Source organism: Parambassis ranga, chromosome 20, assembly GCF_900634625.1.
Source record: "Parambassis ranga chromosome 20, fParRan2.1, whole genome shotgun sequence".
NCBI classification, from domain to species: Eukaryota; Metazoa; Chordata; class Actinopteri; family Ambassidae; genus Parambassis; species Parambassis ranga.
The window spans coordinates 11,667,562-11,694,126 of record NC_041040.1 but is presented as its reverse complement, the minus strand read 5'-3'; the positions used below and the strand labels follow the sequence as shown (position 1 = coordinate 11,694,126).

At 43.7% G+C, this 26,565-nt stretch overlaps 1 protein-coding gene across 8 annotated transcripts; it reads left to right on the top strand.

Annotated features, from left to right (window-relative positions):
- Window positions 1–1,123: 1,123 nt before the first annotated feature.
- Window positions 1,124–26,090, top strand: ctdspla (CTD (carboxy-terminal domain, RNA polymerase II, polypeptide A) small phosphatase-like a). Of its 8 annotated transcripts, none has more exons than XM_028433236.1 (8): window positions 1,124–1,743; window positions 15,651–15,817; window positions 17,043–17,075; window positions 18,757–18,861; window positions 22,889–22,945; window positions 23,480–23,572; window positions 23,653–23,838; window positions 24,971–26,090. In XM_028433236.1, the coding sequence occupies exons 1-8, from the start codon at window positions 1,668–1,670 to the stop codon at window positions 25,094–25,096; spliced, it is 843 nt and encodes a 280-aa protein (XP_028289037.1). In that variant the 5' UTR covers window positions 1,124–1,667; the 3' UTR covers window positions 25,097–26,090. The 8 variants fall into 8 exon arrangements, with proteins under 8 accessions (XP_028289037.1, XP_028289038.1, XP_028289041.1 ...); XM_028433237.1 differs by having other exon boundaries at window positions 1,125–1,743; window positions 18,760–18,861; XM_028433234.1 differs by lacking the exon at window positions 1,124–1,743 and adding an exon at window positions 3,661–3,871.
- Window positions 26,091–26,565: the final 475 nt, after the last annotated feature.

Genomic DNA, 26,565 nt, shown 5'->3' with positions numbered 1-26,565 from the left:
ACACACTAATTATGAGCATCATCGGCAGGTGACAGCTCTGCACTCACCGTGTTTTCCTCCTGTCCATGTGCCATCGTACACTTGTCTCTCAGGTGGGGTCATTTAGGGCTGTGTGGGCCTCAGCTCCATTAAAGTGACGGCTAAGGTGAAGAGGGACAAACACTGAGAGACGTCACCGCTGGCAGCGGACCAGAAAACCACTTTATCTCCCTTGTTGTTATTCTATGGTCCACTGAGGCTGAAATAGCATGAATAATGTTTGTTTATTAGTGCATGTGAAGGGCCTCTGCTGCACAGGTGGAGATCAGTTCAAAAGAGTGTGCTGTAAACAATACATTAAAAAGGGACAGCACAACTGAAGGTGTGGATTTTTTTTAAAAATTGGTATTTGCAATACTTTTATTTATTGGTGCTGCTTTTGAATTTTAATGCAGACTTAAAAATGGTCACCTTATGTATAGTGTGTTTCACATGCTGTTAAGACCCAACATTAGGCTAGGCTAATAAGCTAATAAGACAATCAGCAGTATCTTTACAGCCAAGTTCAGCTATATCAGTTTTTTAAATGTAACTTATTTCTTTAAATATTATTCAAAATGAGGCAACTAATGTTGAGATTTACTTGCGTTGTTAATTCATCATGAGCTTAGCACAGACCTACTTAGCAAGCTAGCTACTAGGCTAACGGTGGCAACTGTCAAGTTAGCAGTTAGCTTAGCTTGCTTTGCTAAATTAAGCTCTAGCTCAACTACTTTTGAATTTTAGAGTGGCTAATACACACTTAAAACGTGTTTAAAATGTGATTTATTGTTTGTTTTCCCTAATAAATCATGTTAGCTCTGCTATTTAGCCCTAAAGTTTGGTTAGGCTAGAAGCTAATTAGACTGTTGGTTCAGATATGTATTAATTGTTTTTATTAAAGAAATATTATTTAAAATAAGACAATATTCTACAATAATTATGTGAGACTTTATACAGGCAATATTTTTATTTATATTTATTTATTTTCTCATAATAAATTATTGCGGTAATATATACGATAAATCCATAAACCTGATCGTACAGTATCGTAGAAGCTGCGTTCAGTGTTTTCCCTGAAAGCAGAGCGTCGAACAGGGAGCGGTGGGCGGACTGAGCGGGGTTCCAGCCCGGGCTGAGGAGGATAATAGCGCTGTTGAAGGCGTGTTGTTGTAGCGCGCCTGCATGGCCCTGTGGCAGGAGGACGGTCGCCATCTCTGGGTAAACACTGAAACCGTATCACGCAGTTGATATTGTAGTGTGTGGAGCGTACAGTAGCAGCAGCAGCAGCGGCGGCGGCGGCGGCAGAAGGCGGGGGCTATGCTGCCTGCAACAACAGCCACAGCGGACACACACACACACACACACGGCTTCCATGCAGGACTGACGCTTTGTTTGTCTCCTGCACGTCGGACTGTCACTTCACATCTCGGTCGCAGCCTGGCCGCTTCTTGTCGCTGTCTTGCTGGTAAAGCTCCGGGATCCGGACAGTGTGCACGCTTCGATTAAAAAAAAAAAACATGGGATGTTAATGGTGCAAAGAGCGGACTGTGTAGCCTGTGCAGCGCAGCCGGGGGACTGTGGTGCGCTTGGTAATGTTTGCCAAGGAATAAAACGGTGTAGCCGAAGGTGCAAAACATCTCGTTTCCATGGACAACACGTCCATAATAACACAGGTTGCAAATCCGAAAGAGGAGGAGAGCATTTCTTCAAGTCCAGATAAAGGTAAGGCTCACATTTATCTTTTTATTCTTATTTATTTTGAGGATCGTGCGTCTATTTTGTTGCAGCTGCTGGTAGTTTAGATTATGCAGCCTTCAGTCCCGGACTGCAATAGCAAGATCGACGGAAAACCTCCATTGTTCAGCTGAAGCAGGGAAACATATCATACTGCCTGCCAGTACAGACTGTATCAAAACATTAGGAGTGCACTGCTCCTTCAGTGTTAAGACCTTTATTTTAAATAAGACAGGATTTAAACGTGATTTTACTGGAAACATGTGCTATTTCCTCAGCTGTGTGGAGAGTGGACAGGGTTTACTACTGGGGGCGGATACATCCCTGCATGTATCACTGATCCTGTCAAATCTACCAACAACAGATATGAGCAGAGAAATCAACAGTTTGGCTGAAAACACACACACACATTCATCAGGGGGGTTTAAATATGTGTATTAACCCAGCAGCCTCTAATAACATCCATCACACATCATGCTGAAGCATTAAAAAAGGCCACTGCAGGGGAAATATGTATTGTTTATCCTCATCATCAGCTCCTTCCTCTGTGGAGCACTCAGTCATATCATCATGGTGTCAGTGACGGTGTGTATCTGCCCTGAAAGTCCTCTTCCAGCTGTGCAAGGAAAAAAAAAGTGCCTGAAAACAACAGGTCAACAGCTGCTCTCCAGATTACAGAGGCTGACTGAAAACACATTCTCTCTGTGTTGTTCTGTGCCACTTCACCATGTGGTGATGACACACATGACAAATGTCTGCTCATAAGACAGGACTTAAAGTTAAGTGGTGTACGAGTGTCCCACCACATCACTCAGGGGGAGGCGCCCCGGAAGGCCGGACGGGCAGAAGGACGGACCACAGCTTCACACGTCGCTCATATTAGAAAAAAAAAAAGAGGTCACCTTCCTGCCTCAGTTACCGCCGAGCAGCACTGACATACTGTACGGCAGCCACTCTGTCACTGGCCTCACGTCCAGCAGTCAGAACATTAAGTGCTAATGAAGACGATCTGGACTTGTTTGCTTTGAAAAGTGGTTTGAAACTCAAGATGAGGAGGAAGAGACTGACCTGCATGTTGACCAGATCAATGTTGATGAATGTGCCGCCACATATTTCCATTATTCCCCCCCCCCAACCCTAACCCCCCCCCAAGTGACTTACAGTACTGCACCATAAACAGATCAATCAAAAACAATCAATGCAAGCAAACATTCATCAACACTGATGCAGAGACAAGTAATATCACCCAGGAAATGTGTTTGAAGAAAAACAAAACTGTTGCTTCCTCCTTTCCCTTTTAGCACATTTTAATTCGCGCTCGTCTTGAACAGTAAATCCCACGTGACATGTGGAGTCTGACAATTAATCTGGCAGGATCAAATCCTGGGTCAGTTACTGACCAGAGAGGACACACACACACACACAACATGACACACAGTGAGGCTCCTCAAATGGCTGCTGTCACACACACACACACACACAGTGTATCATCAGGGAGCTTCCTGGACGGGATCCCTGCCCTTCACTCCTGTACTCTGTCAAAGCCGACAGAAAGCAGCACTTGTTGTCCAGTAGAGTTACTCTGTGACCTGCTTGGACTGCACTGAAGCCACATATGATCTCACACACACACACACGCTTGCATGCTGAATATTTCAGAGCACAGGCCGGCTATTTTCGGAGGCCTATCAATTTCATTCCAAGGAAAGACGTAGTAGATCATTAGAGCCATTTTTATAGACATCCAGTCAGGTGCGGCTTATGTCTTTATGAAGTACGTTAAATGGGGGTCGGGATCATGATGCAGGTGGTTTCATGGTCGACCATGTTAGAGAAAATATGCAGAGCGTTTGCACTAGAAAGTCTCACAGTGTGGGTTGGAGCTTGTTTGTTGTGTCATCGTGTAGTTTTTCTTTCTTAATACTGGACTTTTCACAGGAACCAGCACACGAGCACACGGGAGTCTCTCCAAACACGAAATATGCTTTTTATTTGGCGCCCGTTTCATTTCAGGATCTGATGCAATGAAATGTAATGACTAGTCTTAACAAGAGGGGAGGGGAGTCACGGGCCGGCTCCACAGATCGCTCCCAGGCTCTGCTGAGAAGACTTAAGAGTAAGGCAGGTGTCAATGGACGAGCCGTTTACCTTAATCAGATTAGGTCAAATCTGTGTTTATCTCTTCACTCCCACAGTGGCACAGAGCAGTGGTATCAAAGCAGAGCAGTAAGTCACTGAAGTAGCTTTAAATTGTGCTTGTGATCTGGTGTATAGAACCAGTAGTAGTAAATAACAGTGTATGCTATATACAAACATTTTTAAGAGTGACTATTATTATTATTTTTTCCTATTTCAAATGCCTGAAGGCTTCTGCACAGTGTGGTCAGATGGAGTGTAGGTCTACACATGCAGCGATTTGTTGTGCTGCTTAAACACAGCTGTTGTCTCTGCTGACAGGCTGTGCAGAGACGTCGGTTAGTCTTCGAGGACAGTTTGTGTCACTGTGGACTGTACAGGATGCAGATTCCATAATAACTATACTTCTGTATGTTTCAGCTCATATGTTCTGAGCCTCGGCTGTGCAGCTTCTCTGCTGAACATGATTCTGTGTTTGTGTCAACACTCTTCTTTCACACTGCCGAGTGTGTTTGTTGAGTTTCCCCCGGAGTCCTTGGAAAAACCGTTTGCTTTTTTTGAAAAATCAACAAATACTAATTGAGCCTCTCCTTTTTTTATTGTGGTGGTTCTTGTCTGAGGCTGAGTAATAGGCACCCCCACCCTCCAACCTCCACCCCCCTCTCCCTGCACACACGTAATGTCATTCGGCCTCGTCCTATCTCCAATGGCAGCTCAAGGCTGCGACAAGACCGTTTACTGTGTACTTCACTGAGCCCATTAACCTTCAGCCTTCTGAAAAACTCAGTGGTTACAGTACTCCCTCTGTTGTTATGTAACTGGAGATAAGGTGTATAATGCAAGTAGCAGATGCTAATATTTATGCACAAAGAAATGAGGGGAAAAACAAAAAGTAAGTCATTTTATATTAATCTGGAGAGTCGCCTGTGATTTCATGCACACTTGGATTTTGAGGTTATTCCTGGAACTGGCTGCTGTACATTAATAAAGTGTTTACGAGGTGTGGACCACACCTGCAGGGGTGTGTGAGGCACAGCTAGCTACTGTGAGTTCTGGCTGCCCCGGAGTCCCTGGCACAACCCGGCACTCTGTGCAGCACTCCGCTGTCATGCCCGGGCTCAAGAGTTGAGCTAAGGGAGGACGTTCCTTCCACCTCTCCTGAGAATCACTTTCGACTGCTGTGTGCGTACAGTCAAGTCAATATTCAGTGCAGCGTTTTGACTGAGAGGAAGCTGGACTCTGAAGAGCAGGTCCCCATTACAGATTTATGAGCCTATTTCAGCCGATGCTGCTCAGAAAAGCTGATTATCTGCACCTCCGGGGGAAGTGTCGGAGTGTTAGATGTTTCCCAACACATCTTCATTACTTTACTGCAGCACCATACTGGGCAGCTCACTGGGAGGAGTTGAATGTTTTTTCCTCCAATCCTAAGCTCCTTGACTGATAAGCTTGTTAACTGTGTGTGTGGGATTTTGCGTGGATGAACACGTCTGAAGCAGACATAGGAGGATTGTATTAATTTGTGTTTTTCACATTAATTTTAAGAAGCGGCGTCATAAATGTATTCTTGCGTTGTTGTGGCTCAGCATGGAGTATGTTTGGCCTCAGTGGACTGAATCTCACATTATGTATGAGCTCGTAAACCACACGTACTCATCAACAATAGTGACTCCCCTGTGTGTTTTGTTTTGTTTTGTACTTGGAAATGATGCCTAAAAATGAATCATGTTCATATCTACATAACATATCAGTTGTGATATGTAAGGTAGCCAGTGTTTAGCCTGATAGATGCTAGTCTCTGTAAACAGATGTTTATACTTGTATGTGGGTGATTGAGTTGTCCTGGGTTTAAATGGGAGGCACATGCATGTAGTGAGCACGAGGCAGAACACCCTGTCAGCAAGCAGGCTAACATGTCAGGGTGCAAAAGTGTATGTTGATATGAAGCTAAAGCTGGCAGGCATTGGGTTTTTCTTATGTTATACAACCAAGTGTGAAAGACGGAGAACATCAGGATAGCTGTTAGCTTCCTGCTAGAAGGTTAAGCCATAAAAATCCCATTTAAAGACCAGCATTATTATCTTAAAGGTTACATTTTCTGACCAGAGTGATAAAATAAGACTAGTGCCTATTATACTGAGTTGATGTTAGATGATAGTCATCTTAAGATGTCTTCTAAATATATCAAATACCTGGATATGTTGAGCCACAGAGTAGCAGTGTTGGAGTTTCATCCTAACAACATATTTTTAAAAAATGACAATTGTTACAATAAAGTACTTAAATGGCTGGGAGACTTTTTTTTCCAGAACCAATTAGTGTTATCTCGTGCAACACAGACTGCATTAGGAAGATTGATGTCAGATTTGTCCGTCTGCTCGCAGTAAAGACTCAAACATTCAAGTTCAGAATCAGCAGAGTGGCCCTTAATTATGAGGCAGCTTGTAGATCTATGGATTATGAGACACAGTGAAGCAGATGCAATCCACTGCAATCCATCCTGAGAGAGGCCACAGGGGAAAACAGTGTGGGTTGACTCTTTCTTCACTCCTACACTTGATGACTGTGAAGACTTAAACCTTCAGTCAGAACCGGAAAAAAAGCGAGGAGTTCACATTCTTCTGCTCAGAAGTCCCCGACTCGCTTCCAGTGTAGAAAATCTTTTTACTTGTTTTTGCATCTCCAGCAGAGATATGGAACAAAAATGTGCACAACAGGCCACTGTGTGTCGAGTGTCTGACCAGCAAGAAGATTTTGTTGAGCAGAGATCGAGCATCTAAATGTGTATTAATTCACAGCTGTTCTATTATATTGTTCCTTGATCACGACTGTATGTCCTGAGAGTCATATGAGGATAGGTTCCTGTTTCAGTTCCTGTCCAGTTGGTACCAATAGTTTCACTCTGTTTGGCTCAGGTCCAAGTGAGTGGGTTTTGCCAAGTAAGGTTTACCTAGGACATTACTGTAATTCTCGTAGTAAAGGTGCTGCATGAAGTTAGAGCCTCCTCTTCCTGTACAGAAATTCATTGTGATGGGTTGTTCTGAAGGAGAATAAGTGCAGCCTCCTTCCTTCGTTTAATCTTCTCATTTGCACGTAGGAAACTTAGCCAGCACTTCTGCACGCTGAGGTTTGGGTGTTTCTGGGCATACTTTGTGTTTGTGTTTTAGACCATGTGTTTGACAGCACTGTGAGGAGGTTTTATGTTCAAACATGGCATCAAATGTAGCTCATATATAATTGCCAGGTGTCACACAGAGACACCAACAACCAGTCATACTCGTATTCACACCTATGGATAATTAAGAGTCCCCAGTTAACCTAACATGAATGTCGCTGGAATGTGGGAGGAAGCCGGACTACTTGCAGAAAACCCACACAGGCACAGGGAGAACATAGTAACTCCACACAGAAGGCCCCAGCCAGCCAGCAGGTTTCAATCAGGAAGCTCCTCTGCTGTGAGGTGACGGAGCTAACCACTGCACCACAGTGCTGCTCATACTTCACACAATTAACTTACATTCTGTGATTGGTAGCACCGTAATGATGTAGTTTGTATTAAAAACTTCCATCCACCTATTACCCCAGTAGACAGGAGCAGTGTGTGTTGTCATCGTTCGGTTTAATTGACTGCAGCAGTCGGTGACTTTCAGCCCAACAAACTTCTTTTAATTAACGGCAGAAGACTCGGCGGTCCGTCTGGTGCCTTCCTGTCATGCTTCGGTTTAAATGCACAGTATTGTTGTGCGGTTACATCACTCTGCCTTGCCTGTATATTTTAACACAGCAGTATACAGTGTCTGTGAATGAGTGAAGACTATTATTAATGCTCTAAAAGCCACAATCCCATCGGAGCAAAGGGACCGCCTGTCACACGGAGCAGCAGCAGCAGCAGCCTGGATGTTGCTGCTGTAAAAGGCATGATGGCACTGCTGGGTTTGAACTCGGACAGGCCGCGAGCTGGGATTAATTGAGCATCCATTCAACCAAACTGAGGTTGTCAAAACAGATCAATACAGTCAGCGAAAGGCAAGGGTCAAGAAGGAAAGGTGTGGAGGTGTGTGTGTGTGTGTGTGTCAAGAAGCAGGAGCAGGACAGAGCATCTGGGTTGCAGTCAGGTATTCTGCCCAGCTCTGACAAGAGGATGAACTTTCTGCATATTTTGCCCTCCTCTGCCTGGCATTCATCATCAGTAATTGGCTATCTAAAAGGGAGATCATGTTCTGTCCGTAATGATTTTCTGTCACCCTCCATGAATTATGCTGCGCTCAGTTTGTGAGATATTTGACAGAGGAGCATAAAAGGTTTATACATTTTTAAACGGTTGGGCAGAGAATAAGCAAACACACGAGTGCTGGGCCTGTAAAAGATACAAAGAGGCGCTTCTGCCACCCTCCAGAGATAAAGGTGAACACTGTTTAACTACAAGTCTCAAGGGCTCTAAGTAGGACATGCCGTGTGTGGAAATGTAGCCATGAATGCTTCTCAGAGAGCAGAGGCATGGGGAACTGTTGCAGCGATACAAAAGCAGGACGCACACAAACACAGATACATGACCTAGTTGTTTACTTAGAGTCCATTCATAACAAGGAATATAAAATAATAAATAAATAATAAATGTGATTTACTGTAGAAAATGCATTGTCGTTACAGATTTTTGTTAATTTGCTTATCACAGGAGTCACTGCTCAGCCTTTGTAAACATGTGTAATCTTTTCTACTGTGCGTCTCTGCAGGAGCACTCTGAAAAAATAATAATGGCAGTGCTGTCAAGGCAATCTCAGCTTTGGACTCAGAGAATATGAAATATTCATTGAGATCCTGCCTTGTGGGATGTAGAGTTTGAAAGGTGTAATCATTTACCAGACAAGCAGAACAAATGATAAGAAAAACAATGTTCAAAAATTAAAAAAACTAAATGTATCATCAGAATTTAATGGAATAGAAGCTGCCGTGCTAACCAGCTCACAAACTGTCGAGACTTTTGCAATATAAATACAGCCCTGGTTGGTAACGGTTCACCTGGTTGGTGAGTGACCCACTTTGATACCACACTGTTGAAGTGTTCCTTTAAAATCCAGTCTACACAGTGGATCAGCTTTCAGGATCAGCTTTCCAGCTGTGTGTGTGTGTGTGTACTGCAGCTCTCACTTCAGGCTGACCAGGTGAACCAGCATGTCCATTTTCTGAAGACAGGCCTTTAATTAAACCTGACATTAATTCTCCTACTGTTTGTTTTTAACCAACACACACGGCAAGGAGGATTTCCCATCATCAGCACTGAGCCGCTTCTGGCTTTTCGACGCGCAGTTGTAGATGAGAATATAAAAAGATATATAAATAATATAAACTGCCTCAGCCCTGAACAACGTGGGCTGTGTTGCTGACGGTTGCGTAACTCTGCCAGAATAGTCAGATCTGCCTCATTATTGCTCCCGGAGCTCTCAGTGGGTTAATTCCCCTGCTCTTGTCATCTACTTGATTTCACAGAGCGATCAAGAAGTAGCAGCAGCCTTCCCTTCGCTCTCCCCCACCCTCCACCCTCCACAGGGGCAGCAGGCAGACTGGCGCTGCCACCACATCTCCTGTGAGCCAGAGACAGGAAGGCAGGGGCAGACCCACCCACGACTGTGTCAGAGTTCACAGCAGCAAGGGGGGACACGAGCAAACCCTGCACGATATGAGCTCTAGCCCAATGTGTTCAAGTCACTGCTAAGCATGTCTTGACTTATTCAAATCTAACTGGGTTGTTGAGTAATATCGGTTACATAAGGTTTGTAGGATGCATATGTATATATATATATATAAATCCTCTCGGATAAGTAGGGAAATAAAGGCAGAAGGGCGGCTGAGGGTCAGTCACACAGACTGAAGGCATCTGTTAGAACTGAGTGTACCTCCACAGCCTGTAATTTTCACCCCAGCCTCAGCTGTCAGTGTGGGGAAGTTACAAGGCTTAATGGGAGTTTATTTTATCATACTGTGCTATTATTGCCTTGATGGCCTCACACATAACCCGGCGAGGACCTCGGCACACACAGACTGACACACACAACTGTCAGTCTGCGCTCGTAACGCCACTCAGCTGTTTGGATTTGCTGTGTTATTGTGTGTGTGTGCGAGCAAACACATGTTCAAGTGCAGTGTGAAGCAGATGCTCTTTGGTGTAAATGTTGTCTTGGAAGCTGATCTGTTGTAAGTGTCGTCGCCTTGTGAGGTCCTTTCACTTTTGTGGAAGGACCTCTTTTTAATGAGTGTCTCTTTAAAGTCTGTGATTTGTGTGAGTCAAATATTTGATTGATAATAATTGAAGCACATTTTAATGTGAGTGTTTAGAGCCTTTGTGCAAGTTATCTCATCCCAGCATTGGGGAAGACACTGAATGGGCAACATGGAAGTCAGTTTTAGCAAAATTACTGTAACTAAAACAAACTCTTGTTTGTAACATGTGAGGATTTGCTGCTAGCTTTAAAGACGTCTTCCTGAAACACAGTATTGTGTGCTTTGTTTCTTATATTTGAGGCTGATCGAATTGGTTTTATTGGTATTTGATTCATGGAGTTTGTTGAATATACATGTATATAAGATTATCCACATCAATCCAGTCCTGAAGTTGTTGACAGTTCAATGGAGGTTAACATGCAATGATCAGCTATAACCACTGCCTTAAAAATAGGATAAAAGTGTTCCCTTTCTTAGCGCCGTCCCTGTTGACAGCACGGTGTCTTCCTGCAGGGATTCCTTCCACAGTGATACAGTGCTGAGGCTGTGCACAACAAGGACTTCCCCCGTGTTGCTGTCTCTTTCTGTTAGTGGTAGCCAGAAACGAAAACAGCTTCATCTCCAGGTGCTCACTCTCAGTGTTGTCAACTCAAGACATTAGATCCCAAGCTGCAGGCGATTACCTGTGTGTGTGTGTGAGAGAGAGAGAGAGAGTGCTGTTCTTCATTTTGGCTGCAGGCGAACAAGTATTTTATCTTACATGGTGTTACATAAGCCCAGACAGCTGGACCCACTTTTAATGCAAACACCCCACTCTCAAAATCTCAGCGAAAGGAAGGCAGGAAATAATCTGTGAGCTGGTGCCCACTGCCTGAAGGGACGGCAGGAGGGTCAGCGAGTCGTTTTAGGTGGTCGGTTTCTCCTTACGAGGTGTCACATTGTCATCTTCTGTCATCTTTTCTTATTTTGGCTGTACAGAACACAAACCTCTCTGCCTGCAGCTGTTTGATTTTAGTGTAAGTAGCTGGCTGCACCGTTTAAAACAGGCCTGTTTCCATCTAAATTATTAAAGTTCCACATTCACATGTGGACTGTTCTCACATTTACCTTCATGCCCCCCAGGTACGGTTAGCTTTACCTGCCTGGCTGGTCGAGTGCTACTGGAAAGCAGCTCATGGTCCATCAAACTGGCACAATGATTAACAATGTGTGGATGAATCTGTGATGTAGATGTCCAGGTTACAGAGAATATATTAGGAAATGTATATGTTTTGTGACAATCTGGCACCTTAATTAATGTCAGGCTGCTTCCACGGAGGCCTTTTCAGGAAACAAACATGCAGGTACAGTTTGTGAGCCTTTGTAGCAACGTGCTGTCCTCTTCACCCGAATGATCTCCATGTTTTAGTTATTGTTGTGTACATGTAAGGATGTGCTGCTAAATAGTTTCCATGCACACTTTTCTAAAAGTAAGGCAGAGTTCCTGTGGTTTCCTCATTGTGTGCCATTAGCACAGGCTTGGTTGTAAACCCTCAGTTGAGGATGGGACTTTGAGGGCTGAGCTGTAACTGTGCTGCTTTGCTGTAAGTTTACATATTATAAAAGAAAACAGCTTCGATGTTGTCATGTTAACATGTCGAGTACAATGCTTATAACTGATAGGAATGATGGCCAAATCAATGTTATAAACATTTCATTGTCTGCTTTTCTGTGCAGTTTCTCCTGGAAGCATTTGGCCCAAGACAGACGAGTGTCCTAAGATAAACCTATGTGGGCTGTAACAGGAGAACCAGCAACTAAACCTAAACCGGCCATATTTTAAATGTGGCATGTTGTATTTTGACTGCTTGCATATTTCTGTGCCTCTAAAGCTACAGTAAAAGAGGCCACCTCAAAAGTCTTGAGCTGAGCCGGGGATCATATTCCCTCTCAGAGCTTGGCATTATTCCATGCTGTGGGTCACAGGGTGATTATCTCTTCCTGTCAGGAATGCTGAGAATTTCCTGCGTTTTCTCCCTCTTCCGGCCTTGTTAGTGGTTTGTGCCTGAACATGTGACAGAAAGCCGGGGCCCGGCCGGCTCTGATTGACTAGCGAGGCTTTCTGTGGCTGTTACCTAACACTCAGCAGGAGCATCGACACAAGGCGCTGACTTAAAGGGCTGTTTTCCACAGCTCTCAGATCAAAAGAAGATGCTGAATGCAATGAAGTGCATTCACTGGACAAATAATGTGCACCTGCTCTGAAGAGGCTACAGATATGGACTAACATATCGCTCTCCCCACAGGGAGCTTTTTGTTGGATAAGGCCACCTGTGTGCACCACCCTTTTTACCCACGGTAGATTTTAGTGTAACAGAACCACAGAATACCTCCTGTCCTTCATTGTGTTGTGCTCTTCTGTATACATGCTGCACTTATGCTCTGCTGCTTTACTCTTCTACATGAGCCGACCCCAGGAACATTCCTGATACTGAAAGAAGGAAGTATGTAGCTTGTTGATCACTGTACAGGTGTAGCTCTGCCCAAACCTGTGAACATATGCTACATGTAGCGTGTGTGTGTGTGTGTTTGCTCAGTATCTGACTGCACTCAACTCTCAGCTATGTTGTTTGTGTCCGAGGGAAAAAGGAAAGCTCTGTTTGTGTAGGGTGGAGGTGCAGGAGGAGGGGGGTGGAGTAAAAATCAGACCCAAGTATAGGCTGTCTCACCACAGTAACTCTCCCCACCCATTCTACGCCCCCCTCCACCACTCCACTCCTCCAGCTCCCTCTCCTTTCTCTCCCTGTCTTGCACTCCCACCTGCTTTTTTTTTTTTTTTTGGTTGCGGTCGATCGGGGCGGGAAAATGTAGGCGCTCTCAAAATGGAGGAGCAAAGAGTGACATCAAGGCATCTGAGGCCAATTTAAGGGGGGGTCAGGGTTATTTTGACCAAATTTGAAGTAAACAGTATCTTATTTGTGCTGCTTAAAAAATGTAAATAACTCATTAATTAAGTCTTAAAATATTTATATAATATATTATTTCATATATTTATTTTACTTAATTTTTTACTTAATTATATTTATTTAATATAATTGTTTGTAAGTGCCTTTAGCCTCTTTCACAGTGGACAGAAGAACCCACCCACATCCGGATTGTGCAATAGTAATGGGCATAATCAATCAGCATGTATTGGCAGGTCAGCAGTAGTCAGCAGTATTTGTCAGCTCCACCTTCTAGTAGCAGTGACAAGTGGTGTAAATGCAGATTTCATCTGTCACTGTTTAAGCAACATTGTTCAGTCAGTGTTGAGTTGAAGATGGAAGTAAGAGATATACAAAGGTAACTGTGTGTGTGTGATGAAGATCTCAGCAAAATAATGAATCAGTCGACGCCATCAACAAAACTGGGGTTTGTAGTTCTGGCACATCTTACGTTCTTAGGTTCAGGCCCCAATTTGCATCCCTCCAGAGCAATGATTGAATAGGATCAAAGCAAACTGTGAGTCAGCATGGACAAGAATGTAAAAATATTCCATCTGGATTCTTTAGATTGGATGAGAAATGCCTTTTGCAAAATGTTTTATGTGAATCCTTTAATGACTGATTTATTACCTTTGATTCTAACACATACATTATGAGGCTTCCTCGTGCCTGTATGTGAGACATGTTTGTGTGTGATGTGTTCAGTGACCTTTGTGTGCAGCGCCTATTTTCAAAAGAATTCCTGTCACATTTCAGCCATTCATTTTTAAATATCCAGAGAGAAATATAGACTGTACACGCAGTCACTTTTATCTGTAGCAGCAGAGAGGAAACAATGTCTGCAGAGGCAGAACATCTCTGTCCACGCAGGCGATAGTAAAGCAGGATGTCGCCTTCCTTTTCCAGCCACAGAGCTTTTTTGTTTACAGAAGAGGTGTTGCTATCAGGACAGGAGGAGAGTCACAGCGAGAGTTGGACTATGAAGACATATAGGGAACAAAGACAATGAACTGTCCACAGCCTGTCGGATCCAGTCGGAGCAACCCCAGGATAGTTCCGTGCGTCAATCTGAAGGCTCTCAGAAACCCTGTAAACAGCCGCAGCATGCATGGCTAACTGGGCTGCCTGTGTCACACGGCTGTATGAACACGTTAACAAGGCTGCAGCAAACAGGGACACCGTATGATGGACCCTCCAAGGCACAAAAACCACGATTCCTGCAAAAGTCAGCCTATGTCCTCATCAGATATTTCCATTTCCCAAAATAAATTACCTTTAAAGCAACTGACCGCACTGTCAGATCTCAGTCTTTGGACTGGAGCTGGCCAAAATGTTTATTTTTGTCCTCCGTCATCCTCACTAGCAGGAAATTGAATAATCAAAATCTATAATAGAACATTTATGGAGGCCTACAGACCATTCGAGAATGCTCCTCTCTGTTCTGTCAGAGTGAAAGTAGGCCACGGGCTTCAGAGACGGTGAAGGAGGAATGATGTAACCAGGGACCTACATGTGTATGTTGTTGTCTCCCTGGAGCTTTGCAGCACACAGCCACTGATCAGCCCTTCCTGCCAAGCATGTGAATCCAGCCTTCGTTATTGTCTGAAAAAAAGCACAGAACCTGCTGCATGTTTATAGCAGCTTTTAGAACCATTAGAACGTCAATATTGTGCGGAGTATGTAAATGAAAAATGTTTTTTCATTTTTCTTCTTCTGTCTCTTTGTGTACATATCTGAAATTCTTCATGTTAATTAACAGGACTTCCTTCCCAGAGCCCCCTCTAATGATGGCTATTTTTGTCCCTCTGCTGCTTAGTGCACAAACTGATGCCTCACTGTGTGATCCCTCATACAATTCAGCTCCATTTGTCACAATAATGCAGTGATGCATGAGAATCACAGTCTGCCTGCGACTCTCAGCATCACTGCTGTCCTTTTTCTTTCTGGGGCCGAAGCCTTCATTAACATAAAGGCTCTTAAACTAAAATGAAGTCCGCTCTCAATGGGCGACATAATTGCAGTGAAATGTCAGTAAAACAGCACTCGATTCAAAGTAAAGGAGAGTTTTTTTTTCTTAGTGTTATTGTTGGCATTTACAGTAGAGTAAGCACGTTTACTAAAATAACACAGTGTAAGTCGAGCTCTCTGTACTTTCATGTCATTTTATTGTTCTTTACTTTCTCAACATTTCTTAGGAAAATATTTGACTCTTTACTCAACATGTTTGGAGCTATAGTCAGCAGTTAGATTGTAAAAACTCACCATCAGTGGGTGTATGTGAGACTCTGTGCCGAGCTCTGCATTCCTGCCAGTTTGTTGCGTCTGCTCTTAGCTTTGCTGCTAGCTGCAACAGCACCATGCACTTGGAAAGAAAGTCAGAATGTATAATGCAATGGAGCTAATGGAGCAAATATGAGACCAGCAGCTAGCAGCTTAGCTAATGTCCAGGTACCGTGAAGAGTAATGTTGACTCTACATCATCAGACTATCGCTCACTTGTGAAACAGTTGACTGTGGTTGTGTGTATATTGCTTAAAGTAACCGAGTTCTTTTGTTTGTGGTTGTTACCTCTTCTAGTCTCCCAGTCCAACAGCAGCCTCAAGAAGCACCGGAGTCGGAGCATATTCAGCCCCTTCTTCTGCTGCTTCCGCAACTACAATGACTACCATGTGGAGCCACCACCCGCCAACAACAAGACACTCTCCCTGCCTCCGCCGCCAGAGGAGAACGGCAGTCCTCCCAAGGTAAAGCTCATTTTTCTCTGGCGTCATGGTTGACAGGAGTCCAAATTACATACCATTTACATGACCAAATAAAGAGCCTCAAGGGGATTAGTTAATATTTTATGACCCTGGTTTGACTGGGGAACTTCAGTAACAAATAACATTTGTTTGGTTTTGTCACAGAGAGCTTGTTAGGGTTTGCCTTTTCCAGCAGAGAGAGGAGTCTGAGGCGCTGTGCAGCCTCGCTGAGCTCCCTCCACAAATTTTTCCAGCTGCTTCAAACCCGTTGAACCCAGAGGTTGTTTACCATCCACTGCTTGAAAATACGGGCTCACTTCCCATCTTGCATTCTTCGATATCTGCCTACGCACACAACCGCACACAAAATAACACACAGAGAGAGTGCCGAGCAGAGCGAGCAGCTCAAAAGACATGCGCTAGCTGGCTGTTTCTGGCACCGACTTACCATATATACCCATAACAACACATGTATACACACACACACATGCTCTCAAACCGCCGCTTCTCTAATCCCTATAAAGTGAGCCTTGTGTGTGTCCGGTGTGATGGATTGCCTGGCACCCACGCCTCCCCCTCTCCTCATACACACTCTGACCAGTGTAGTGAGGATGTGTGAAGGGAACGTTCTGGCTGTGGAAAAGGCGCCAAACCCCTGAAGCTCCTCTACAAATACAGTGTTCTGCTGCCAAGGCAGGTACACGAGGCTAAAAATGGAGCAGACTCATATCACATTTCCACTGCTGTTTACCTGTAAATGTCTCTCATTCAGGGGAGGAATGTGTGGCCCGTCACAAACACTACACATGTGGTCAGCGCTGACCCTCCCTGGACCTCTGCGGAACAAGCGAGTTCCCATTAATTTAGAGTGAACCTGGCGAACCTTGCCATAAAAAGCCTTGTTATAGTGCAAGGCTGATTCTCGAGCTGGGCCTTTGCCTACAGTCCCTCCCAGCAGTGTGCTGTTGCTGGATTTCTGGCCAGCCGTATTTGTTACTATGGCAGCTCTGTTTGTTTTTGAGCGGGTTGTTCTCACTTTCTTTCACTGTGTGTACTATACGTCCCTCTCCTCCGCCCCTCCACCCCTCTCCTTCTCTCCTGCTGCATTTGTTGATTAGAATATTGATGTTTTTCGATTTTCTTCTCACTGTTTTTCTTTTGCTCCCTCCTTTCTTTTTCCACCCTGTCCCCCTCTCTTTCTCTTTCTCTCTCCGTTTATTTTCTCCAGTGTGACCAGGTCCAGGTCATCCCCATACCCAGTGTATGTATTATTATCTTTGTTTTTTCTTCATCTCGCTCCATGGCAGTAACCTCCTCCCTCTGCTTGGTGTGCTTCATCATTCTAGCTGCATGTGGCTGTTGACACAGAGGTGATTTTTCTTTATATGATCATGTGGCTGCACTCACTCAGCTGGTAGAAAGCAGTAAAGAAGCCTGAACTGGATCGATCACCTTATTAGATCCAAAATACAGACCTTTGCTTCTATGGTTTGAGTCAACAAATGGAATCGTAACCCTTAAAAGAGTCGATTAAATTTGGTATTTGTCTGTACTTTGTAGTTGTGCAATCGGTGCTCAATGAACTGCTGTTAGTCCATTAGAAGAGGGTGTGTGTGTGTGTGTGGGGGGGTGTTATCTGATCACTGCTTTGTTTATGCTGAAACTGCATTTCATTTAGCTATTTTGGAATCTCTGTGGTTCCTGCGGTTTACTGTAATTTAGGATATTCACACTCACAGCATCCCACGCTGCAGCCAAGCTTTAAACTACACCACCCAGCGGACACCTCCCTTCAATAGGAGGAAATGCATGCGGCGGTGAGGTCTGCTGTTCTTTGTTTTGCCGGCAGAGTCCGAGGCGAGGACCCTGAGGGCCGACTTAAATAGCTTGAGGTGACCCGGACAGGTCATGTCTGCGTCACTCAGCTTCCCTAGTGGATGTTGTTGGATTGTTTAGTCTAGTCAGGCTAATCATGAAAGATTATATGTTACTTCCACATATTGGTATTTTTAACGTACCAATGTAGAGACGTCATACACAGACACTGCTTTCTTACTGTAACTATTTAGCTGTACAACCTCCACTACACCTTGAAAGCAGCATATCTGTTTTTTTTGTACACTTTACTATTCTAAAAGTACAGTGTAACCATGATGCCATAAAGAAAGTTTCATTGTTACACCCCCCCCCCTTTTTCTTTGTTCAATCTGCATGTCTAAATCACATTCATCATGGCCTGACAGGACGTCATTCAGTGTCCTTGCTCAAAGGGAATTCTTCCTGTGATACAACAGCATGTGATAAGACATGATAAATGAGGTCGGCTTGGTTTAAACACACTAAAAAACACAGATACATGAAGAAAATCCCTGCATACATAGCAGCCACTCACAAGTGTGACTATGTCTAACATTGACAGAGTCCTTGTTCTTCTCCTTTGTATAGATGTGTGTGTGTGTGTATCTACATGGATGCATCGGAGTGTGTGGGTATGTGTGCCCCCCTGTGGTCAGACCATCTGCCCCATGCCTGTCTGTAACCTCAGGCCTGCTTGGCAGAGGACATGAGTGTTTCTCCTTTTTCCCCCTGACCCTGAAGGCTACACGGTCACAGAGCTCAGTCTACACTAGGTAGACCAGAAACCATCAGCAGGTACTCAAAACACAGAGCAATGTGCTTTAAGTGTGGCGGATTTTAACTACCCGTAGATAATAATTATCCAGTATAGTGTATTAGCAATGCTAATACAGACCTCCATCCTTCTTCTATTAATGGTGTTTGTGTGTCACCGAAAGCGGACAGTTAATCAGGTCCAACACTGACTGAGCCTCCGTCACACTCTCAGTGTGTGAGAGTCTTAGTTGCAGCTTGTTCTTTCTAATGTACCTCTGTAAGTACATTGCAATATAATGTAATGTGTGTGTGTGTGTGTGTTGTCTCAGCAGCCTCCAGCCAAGTTCCTTCTGCCAGAGGTCAGTATAGCAGACTACAGCAAGAACTGTGTGGTGATCGACCTGGACGAAACCCTCGTACACAGCTCCTTTAAGGTACGGCCTCTCAGTCCATCACACACACACACACAGCTTACATGTCAGCTGTGTGCAGCTCGTGGAGGGGCAGCCAGATTAAATTCTAAAAAACATTTTTTTATCATGACTCTGATATGAAGATGATCAGTATGAGGTGCTACACATAATCACATGAATCCTTCAGGCTATTATGGTGTTTAAACTCCAGGAGAGAATAAAAAATGAGAGCTAACTATTACTATAACAAGGCGTCGGCATGGCAACCAATATATCTTTGGTGGCTGTGCATCATGCGGTTTATCTTCAGCCAGTTGACGCATTAAGCCGGAAAAGCTGCAGCCGCTGACCTGTGAAAATCATGTATGCCTAACATCCCAGCTTCTTAAAGCTAATCTAAACAGCCTGACTTTGACCACATGGCTGTAAAGAAAGCCTTATTTTTGATCTTTCATCCTTTGAAATAAATTAAAACCTTGGAGGGCCAGACTGCTTAGAAAGCCTTATTTTGCGTTCAGATGCTTTGCATTAAACAGGTAAAGATTTATGGCAGTTACATGTGATTTAATTCATTACACTTGAAGGCCTGGGGGACGTGTCCTTAGATGACCTCTTACTATGAGTGATGACCTTCTACAGAAACACACACACACACACACACACAGCCTGATTCCATCATTCGTATTACTCTGTGTGTGTTTTTCTTGCTGGTTCAAGGTGGGATGTTGGAAACGTCATGTATTTCTAATAACAGCTGTTTGCTCACTGCCAATCAAATCTGATCCCACACAGTCCTCAGTTACATTAACATCAGTACTTTATCAGACACTTCATTGAGAGCATAAGGATCATTTCTTTGACTGTTGTGCACTGAGTGTAAAGTGAAAAAGCTGATGTAGGAAGTAAAACTACTTGGTTAGGCTGAGGAGGTCATGGTTTGGTCAAAGCTGAGTTCTTCCACAGCAACATCTTTAAAACACGACCTCTGCTGTCTACTACAGGTGCCTAAAGATCAATCCCAGATTAACAGCAGCACTGCTCTGTCCTCATTTATGACTCTTGTAGCGTATCTCTCCATCAAAAGTTCACCTCTGCTGACACACCTGGCACCTCATGACCCACTTCAGCAGAGCTCAGTCCTGGCTGATCTTATTACACTTGTGTTTACTGTATCCGTGCCTCAGTGCATTTGTCGTCAGTGAAACGAGAAAGCACACAAGGTGTGTGATAAAACAGCTCAAGGTAAAACTGAAGAGTGTGTGTGTGTTGTAGTCTTTGTTCAGCAGTGCAGAGGAACCTTTTTCTCATTAAAATAACTGCAGAATAAAAATACTAAGTATTAATTCTTCATTTGCTGTAGAGAGCCAAAGGAAGAGAAGTCAGCTGGACCCACCCATTATGATCACATGCCAGCAGTGCAGGGCCACACACACACACACTAGGGTGTGTCCGGTTTAGTGCACTGTTGCCTCGAATGAAATTTGGACCTGTTTAACAGTTGGAAGGTTTTTTATTTTCTCCCCTGCCAAAAACCAAGACAGTGTACTCACAGAGAGTTTTATTTTTCTACATTCTCAGTACTAAAATGGACTCAGGCATTGCAATAAATAACAATCAGTTGGGAGAGGAAGAATGGGAGGCAGTAGGCGATGCACAGTTTCAGTTCCGTTCTGAACCCCCTGCAGGATTTCCTGTGGATTTCCTGTTTGGAGGCGATTCCCAATCAAAAAGTTGAGCAGTTTTTAATGTTTAAAGCGTTCGCGTTAACGCTGGAATTAGACAGTTAGTGAGAAAACACAACAACTGACAGGGTACACAGACGAAGCACAGATGGACAAAGACTAAAAAAAAAAAAGGAACGTTACATAACATGTCACATACTCTGTGCTTTATCCTGCATGCTGTGGATGAGGAGATAATGCCTGTGCCTGCGCCGGGATTACCTCCAGTATGTGTTACATGTACGCAAAGGAGCTGAAAGGATAAGACTAAATACTGTAACCACCACCTCAGAAAAACATGCACTTTAATTGTGTTAAACATGTATTTCCTAAATGAATATGCTGCTAACATCCTCCAGTCGTCTGGGCTGGCTGCAGGAATATGATCCCATTTAGCCACAAGAGCATCAGGCAGGTCAGGTCCTGATGTGGACGATGCTATTCCTGTTCAGTGTAAAGATGGTTGGATGGGGCAGAAGTGATCTATAGGCCATACAGAACTGGCATGCTCAGGTTAAACATGCTACCAAAAAGTTTCAATTAACTAAAACTAAGTGAAACAACCCAGAAGTTCTGACCGTCAACCACGCTGAGGTCAGCGGTGATCCATAAAACCACTCTTAACATTTATTTAATTTCTCTCACACATACATCCTCCATTTCCACCCCTCTCTCTCTCTTTCTCTCTCTCTCTGATCCGAGCCCATTGCAGCAGGGCGATGAGCAGCTGTTGTATGTTCAGTCTTCAGATGATGGAGTGATTCAGCACAGGAGCAGGGAGAAGTCTGTTTCTGCATCTCTTCCTCCATCTGTTTGCCTGTTCTCTTTCTATTGTGGTGGTAGGAGTTGTTCTCTTCACTGCCAGTCACTGCTTTGCCTGATTGTTTGTATACAGTTTTTGACAGCTCCAGCTTCAGTGTATGGCAGAAAAACGCTCCTCCATCCTAAGACTGTCTGACTGAGAGCTGACTCAGTCTTCACATATAGAAACCAAACATATCCTGGGGTTATATCAGACTAATATATTATATATTATATAGGTGACATGTTTGATGTAGTGTGCTTAGCATTTGTACAGCAAACACCCCCTCTGCTGGATAGCATTGAACTGGAGTTTTATGCCTACAGGCAGGTAGAACAACCACATACAGGACAAACTGTTGATTTAGTGTTCTTTTTAAAAATAAATATCAAAGTATGGACACAGGAGACTTTCTCTTAATTATTATGTATGAGAGGTTTTAATAAATAACATCCTTGGTTTGCTTGGACATGATAATTTTTAAGTATTTTATGATAGGATAGGCATCAATAATTGCTGCTTGCAACTAAATTATAGGATGATATAAGCCCCCATCTGTAATTATATACTACTGTTATGCTCAAAATGATGATTGATAATTATTATGCCATTGAAATATAACATAAAAAATGAAATTAGTTGCTCTAAGAGTCCAGTGAGTAGGCTAGCAGTTAGCTTTATTGAAGCCAATTGGCTGAATGTTTCCTGGATGTGTCTCTTTAGAGCCATCATACATTAAATAAGATAATATGTTGCTTAAGGTAAGCTAGTTATGCTTCACCATACAATACATATATCAGAATTTTGAAATAAGAACGGCAGATTAAAGCAGGTCTCAGTTTAGAATGCAGTCATCTGTTTTTGCAGCTTTTCTTACATTGTCAGCTGAATTACTAACTTATAAAATGATACTCTTCTCAACTCTTTCTGTACAACAAACTATTCAAACTGTCGACAGCTATGCTCTCAAAATAAAGAAGCTTTCTGTGTTTCTGTAAACTCACAGAAACATTTTTTTCTCTGTCACTTTTTTATTTTTTTTCGCTCCCTCTCCAAAATGACACTGCTGTGCCTCCTACCTAATCCTTTCATCCTCGTCTTTACGCCCTCTGCTTGCCTTCCACCCACACCCCTCTGGCATCTATCTTCCTCTACCTCCTGCACCTCTTCTCTCCCCCATTCGTGCTTTACTACAACAAAAAAATGACACAAGTCACGCAGAGAAGATGGCAGCACTCCTCCTGTCTGTGTTCATGTCTGTCATCTTGTTCAGCACCCAGGTCTCTCCCTGGAGTTCTTGGGTTTTATTTAACGCTGATAATATGCAGAGCGATGGAGCAGAGGGATCCACATTATGCTTAAAGCCTTCATCGCTCGCCTCAGGCACCTTAGGAGTATTTTACCTTGTCCTTTTTTTAGACCAAACTGTGGCCGAGCGGCTCGGCTGTTTTTTTGTTGTGTGTGTGTGTGTGTTTTTTTTAACTACAGTCTTTTAAAGTATATTTTTCCTCTTTTTGTCCTGCAGCCCATCAGTAATGCAGACTTCATCGTTCCAGTGGAGATTGATGGCACCGTTCATCAGGTAACGCCGCACTAATATGGAGGACTTCCAGAAGTAGGCTTGAATAAAATAATATGTATTAATTTGTAAGAGCTCCCCTGGAGTCCTTGGCTCCATCTTCTCTCCTCCTGTATGTATTATTCCCTGGTATCTCCCAGCTACATCGACATGGAGCAGCTCAAACAGTTCAGTGATTTTTGTTTTATCCTGTGTGTCCCTTGAGTCCTGGCTCGCTGTAAAGTTAGATGGACCATAGCATGACTCTGTCACCATATTATAAAGCATGTTGAAGATGCTTGTTTATGCTAAATTTCTGTGTGGTGTTTAAAGCCGAAGAATCCATACTGTAGCTGTAACCTGGTTCAAGTAATCCAGGATAGGCTTTCTGCATCTGCTCTGGCCTATACTTGATTACTTGCACTTGGGGGCAGCAACTGACCAACAGAGACCAGCGTAAGAGGATGAAGATCAGCTTAGTGTCCAGTACAAATGGAAGTTTCAAATGAAATAGTTCTGACAAGTCGGCGATCAATGTTTTCACCATCTTGGTTCCAGGTTTATGTGCTGAAGAGGCCGCATGTGGACGAGTTCCTCCAGAAGATGGGGGAGATGTTCGAGTGCATCCTCTTCACAGCAAGCTTAGCTAAGGTCAGATAAAGGGACAGCCATGGTAGCGCCTCTGTGTGCGTTCACTGCATCATCCTGATGTTGTTCTTCGCTTTGTTCAGTATGCTGACCCTGTGGCGGACCTGCTGGACCAGTGGGGGGTGTTCCGTGCCCGGCTCTTCAGGGAATCCTGTGTTTTCCACAGAGGAAACTATGTCAAAGACCTCAGTCGGCTGGGCCGAGAGCTCAGTAAAGTCATCATCATAGACAACTCACCTGCCTCCTACATCTTCCACCCCGAGAATGCAGTAAGTCAACCCTAAACCCTACATTACCCTGAACACCACAGCCTCTGTTCACAGATTACCAATAAAGATTGCTGATGCTCCTCCTGTGTGTGTTTGTGTGCTTATGGTGCGCTCACAGGCCTTAAGGTGGACTCACAGGCCATATATATCCTATGTGTGGGTTTTTGGGTTCCTCATGCTGTCAGTGTGAGTCGTACTGGAGCAGTATCAGAGCAGGACACAGGGTGGCGCCCACTCATGCTCTGATATTGAGCTCCTCAGAAGCTTCTTTTCACCCGTCTCATCTATTAAACCTTGGTGTGTGACCACACCATTGTCTTCATCTGTAAAGCTGTCGCTTCAGTGTTTAATGTCATATTTTCCTGTTGTACTGGTGTGCACGGCTGCAGTGGCCCCAGCACTACATAAAACTTTGCTGCATTGTAAGGCGGCAGAATTATTCCATGTCTGTTCAGAGTGCAGAAACATCAGAGTTTCTCTATAATATAATATAATGGGCCACACCAGTCACTGTTGCAGCAGCTCAGTTTCTGAATGACCTCCTATGGCCTTATCTTCTTTTAAGCCTGCAGCTGCAGCCTCTCTACTACATTTCTTCATATGCATGACTAGTCAGCCAGCAGAGGAAAGTGGTGGATTTTGAGTGCCACCTATAGCATGATCCTTAAAATCCAACTTCCTCCTTGAACCGCTGATGTCACTGTTACCCAGAACAGCAGCGGGGTCTTAAAGCTGAGGCCCAGAGAGAGAGAATACTGTAAAAACTCACAATACAGTACATCCTTTATTAAAAAGGAGCCATAAGGTTACAAACCAGTGATGTGATTGTTTAACTCGAACACACTGAAGGAACTCTGTAATAATGCAAACGAGGATATGCATCAGAGACACTGTCGGAGTTTAATCTGCTGTGTTGTGTTTCAGCCAGAGGCAGCGTTCCAGTGTTATGAGATTCAACTCGTCTGTGGAGACGTGGCTTGGTGGAGCTGCTGCCACTCTTTGTGCCTTTGATGCTTTTTGCCATTAATTATTCAAACAAAAGCCGCACCAGCTCTTCACCTGTAATACAGCCTGCTAGCAGTGATTGTCAGCAGGGTTCCCCTTCTTAAAAGAAACCTGTCCCTGTCCACAGGTCCCAGTGCAGTCCTGGTTTGACGACATGACGGACACGGAGCTGCTGGATCTAATTCCCCTGTTTGAGGGCCTCAGTAAAGAGGAGGACGTTTACAGTCTGTTACAGAGCCTGAGGAACAGGTAGCAGACGGTGACTCCAGCTGCTACTTCCTGCCTCCACCCTGCTGAACAGAGGCCTCACCTTGCCACCGCTGCCCTGCAGCACCGGCTCTCATCCTCCGGCCGGCTCTGGGACTCCCAGCACAGCTGCCGGTCAGAGGCTTTCAGGCAAATAATCTGGTCATAATCAGATCTAGAGAAAAGAACTGTACGGATTGATCTCTGGATTCTTGGACCCTTTGTACAGGACTCCTACTGACAAAAGATTATATTACTGTATGTACATACTAAATGTTTCTAAGAGCAAGACATACATGAAGTAATTTTTCTATCAGAGAGAGAAGGTTTTACTATCCTATCAAGTAATATTTTAGTTACCAAAAACAATCAAATACACAGAACAATGTTTTTCTTTTCCTAGAATGGGTGACATTTTGTTTTGTTTTTTTTGTGTTGAGCAGTGCTATGCAGGCTGTTGTTTTTATTGTCTGACCTTTTGTTCAAACAACTGTGATTTACCTTCTCTTACAGAATGAAGTGCCTTCATTACTGTGCTGATTTGTTGTGTTGGGTTATGGGGTGCACATTTTTATGCTGCATATTTACTTAAATCTCTGAAAGCGTACGTATGAACTAAATCTGGTAACTTGTCATTTAATGGGAGAAAACTGAAAGGAGAAATTTACTTTAAATTGATAAATCTAGGCTGTTAGATGAGTTCTGATTTTGAGTTTAAGTAGCATTGAATTGTTAAATTTACCAAAGATGTGATTTGTGGGTAAATTTGATCCTTGACAGTGAGTGTAAATCGACAAAGAAACCCCAATTTATTAAAAAAAATGTTTGTGATGACATCACTGTCCACCAGTAAATGTTAAATGAAAAAAATATAAAGATTAGCTTAGATGACATGAAATTCTATTTATTGGGGAAAAGGTGTGTTGGGTGCATTGTAAAGAACGCTGTTGAAATCGTACTGTACAACAATATTAAAGTTGCAAGTTTGCACACAGTCAGAATGGATTGTCACCTTAACTGCTATAATGTACAGTGTTTGAAAATGTGATCATGATACACTGGGAAATTCAGGCTGTATGTCTGAGCAATGCGAATCCGGATATATCCGGATAGGCCTCGATCCACTTCTCAGAGATGGATCTAGCTGGATTGGCTCGAATGTGGCTCAGGTCTGAACGCAAATGCGGCTAGCGATGTGATACTTCCGGTTCACGGGGACAGTGTCCGGGTCACGTACAAAATCCGTATGTAAACAACCGCCAAACTACGACAGCCTTGCCCCGAGTTTATTTTCGACAGGGCTTTAACTGCAGAAATTAACTGCTGTTTGAACCGGAAAAAAACAAAAGAACGAGCTACACGGGACAAAGAAAACGCACACGAATGCGCACACGCCGTCCTACCATGGCCTGAACGGACTCTGTATATTACAAGGCGCCACCTAGTGGTTTTTAGGACAACAAATAAGCCGGATTG

Coding starts and splice junctions, on each gene's coding strand:
- ctdspla (XM_028433234.1), top strand. CDS start 3,790: ATGACTAGTCTTAACAAGAGGGGAGGGGAGTCACGGGCCGGCTCCACA. Junction 3,872..15,650: donor TCTGCTGAGAAGACTTAAGA/GTAAGGCAGGTG, acceptor TACCTCTTCTAG/TCTCCCAGTCCAACAGCAGC. Junction 22,946..23,479: donor TTGATGGCACCGTTCATCAG/GTAACGCCGCAC, acceptor TCTTGGTTCCAG/GTTTATGTGCTGAAGAGGCC.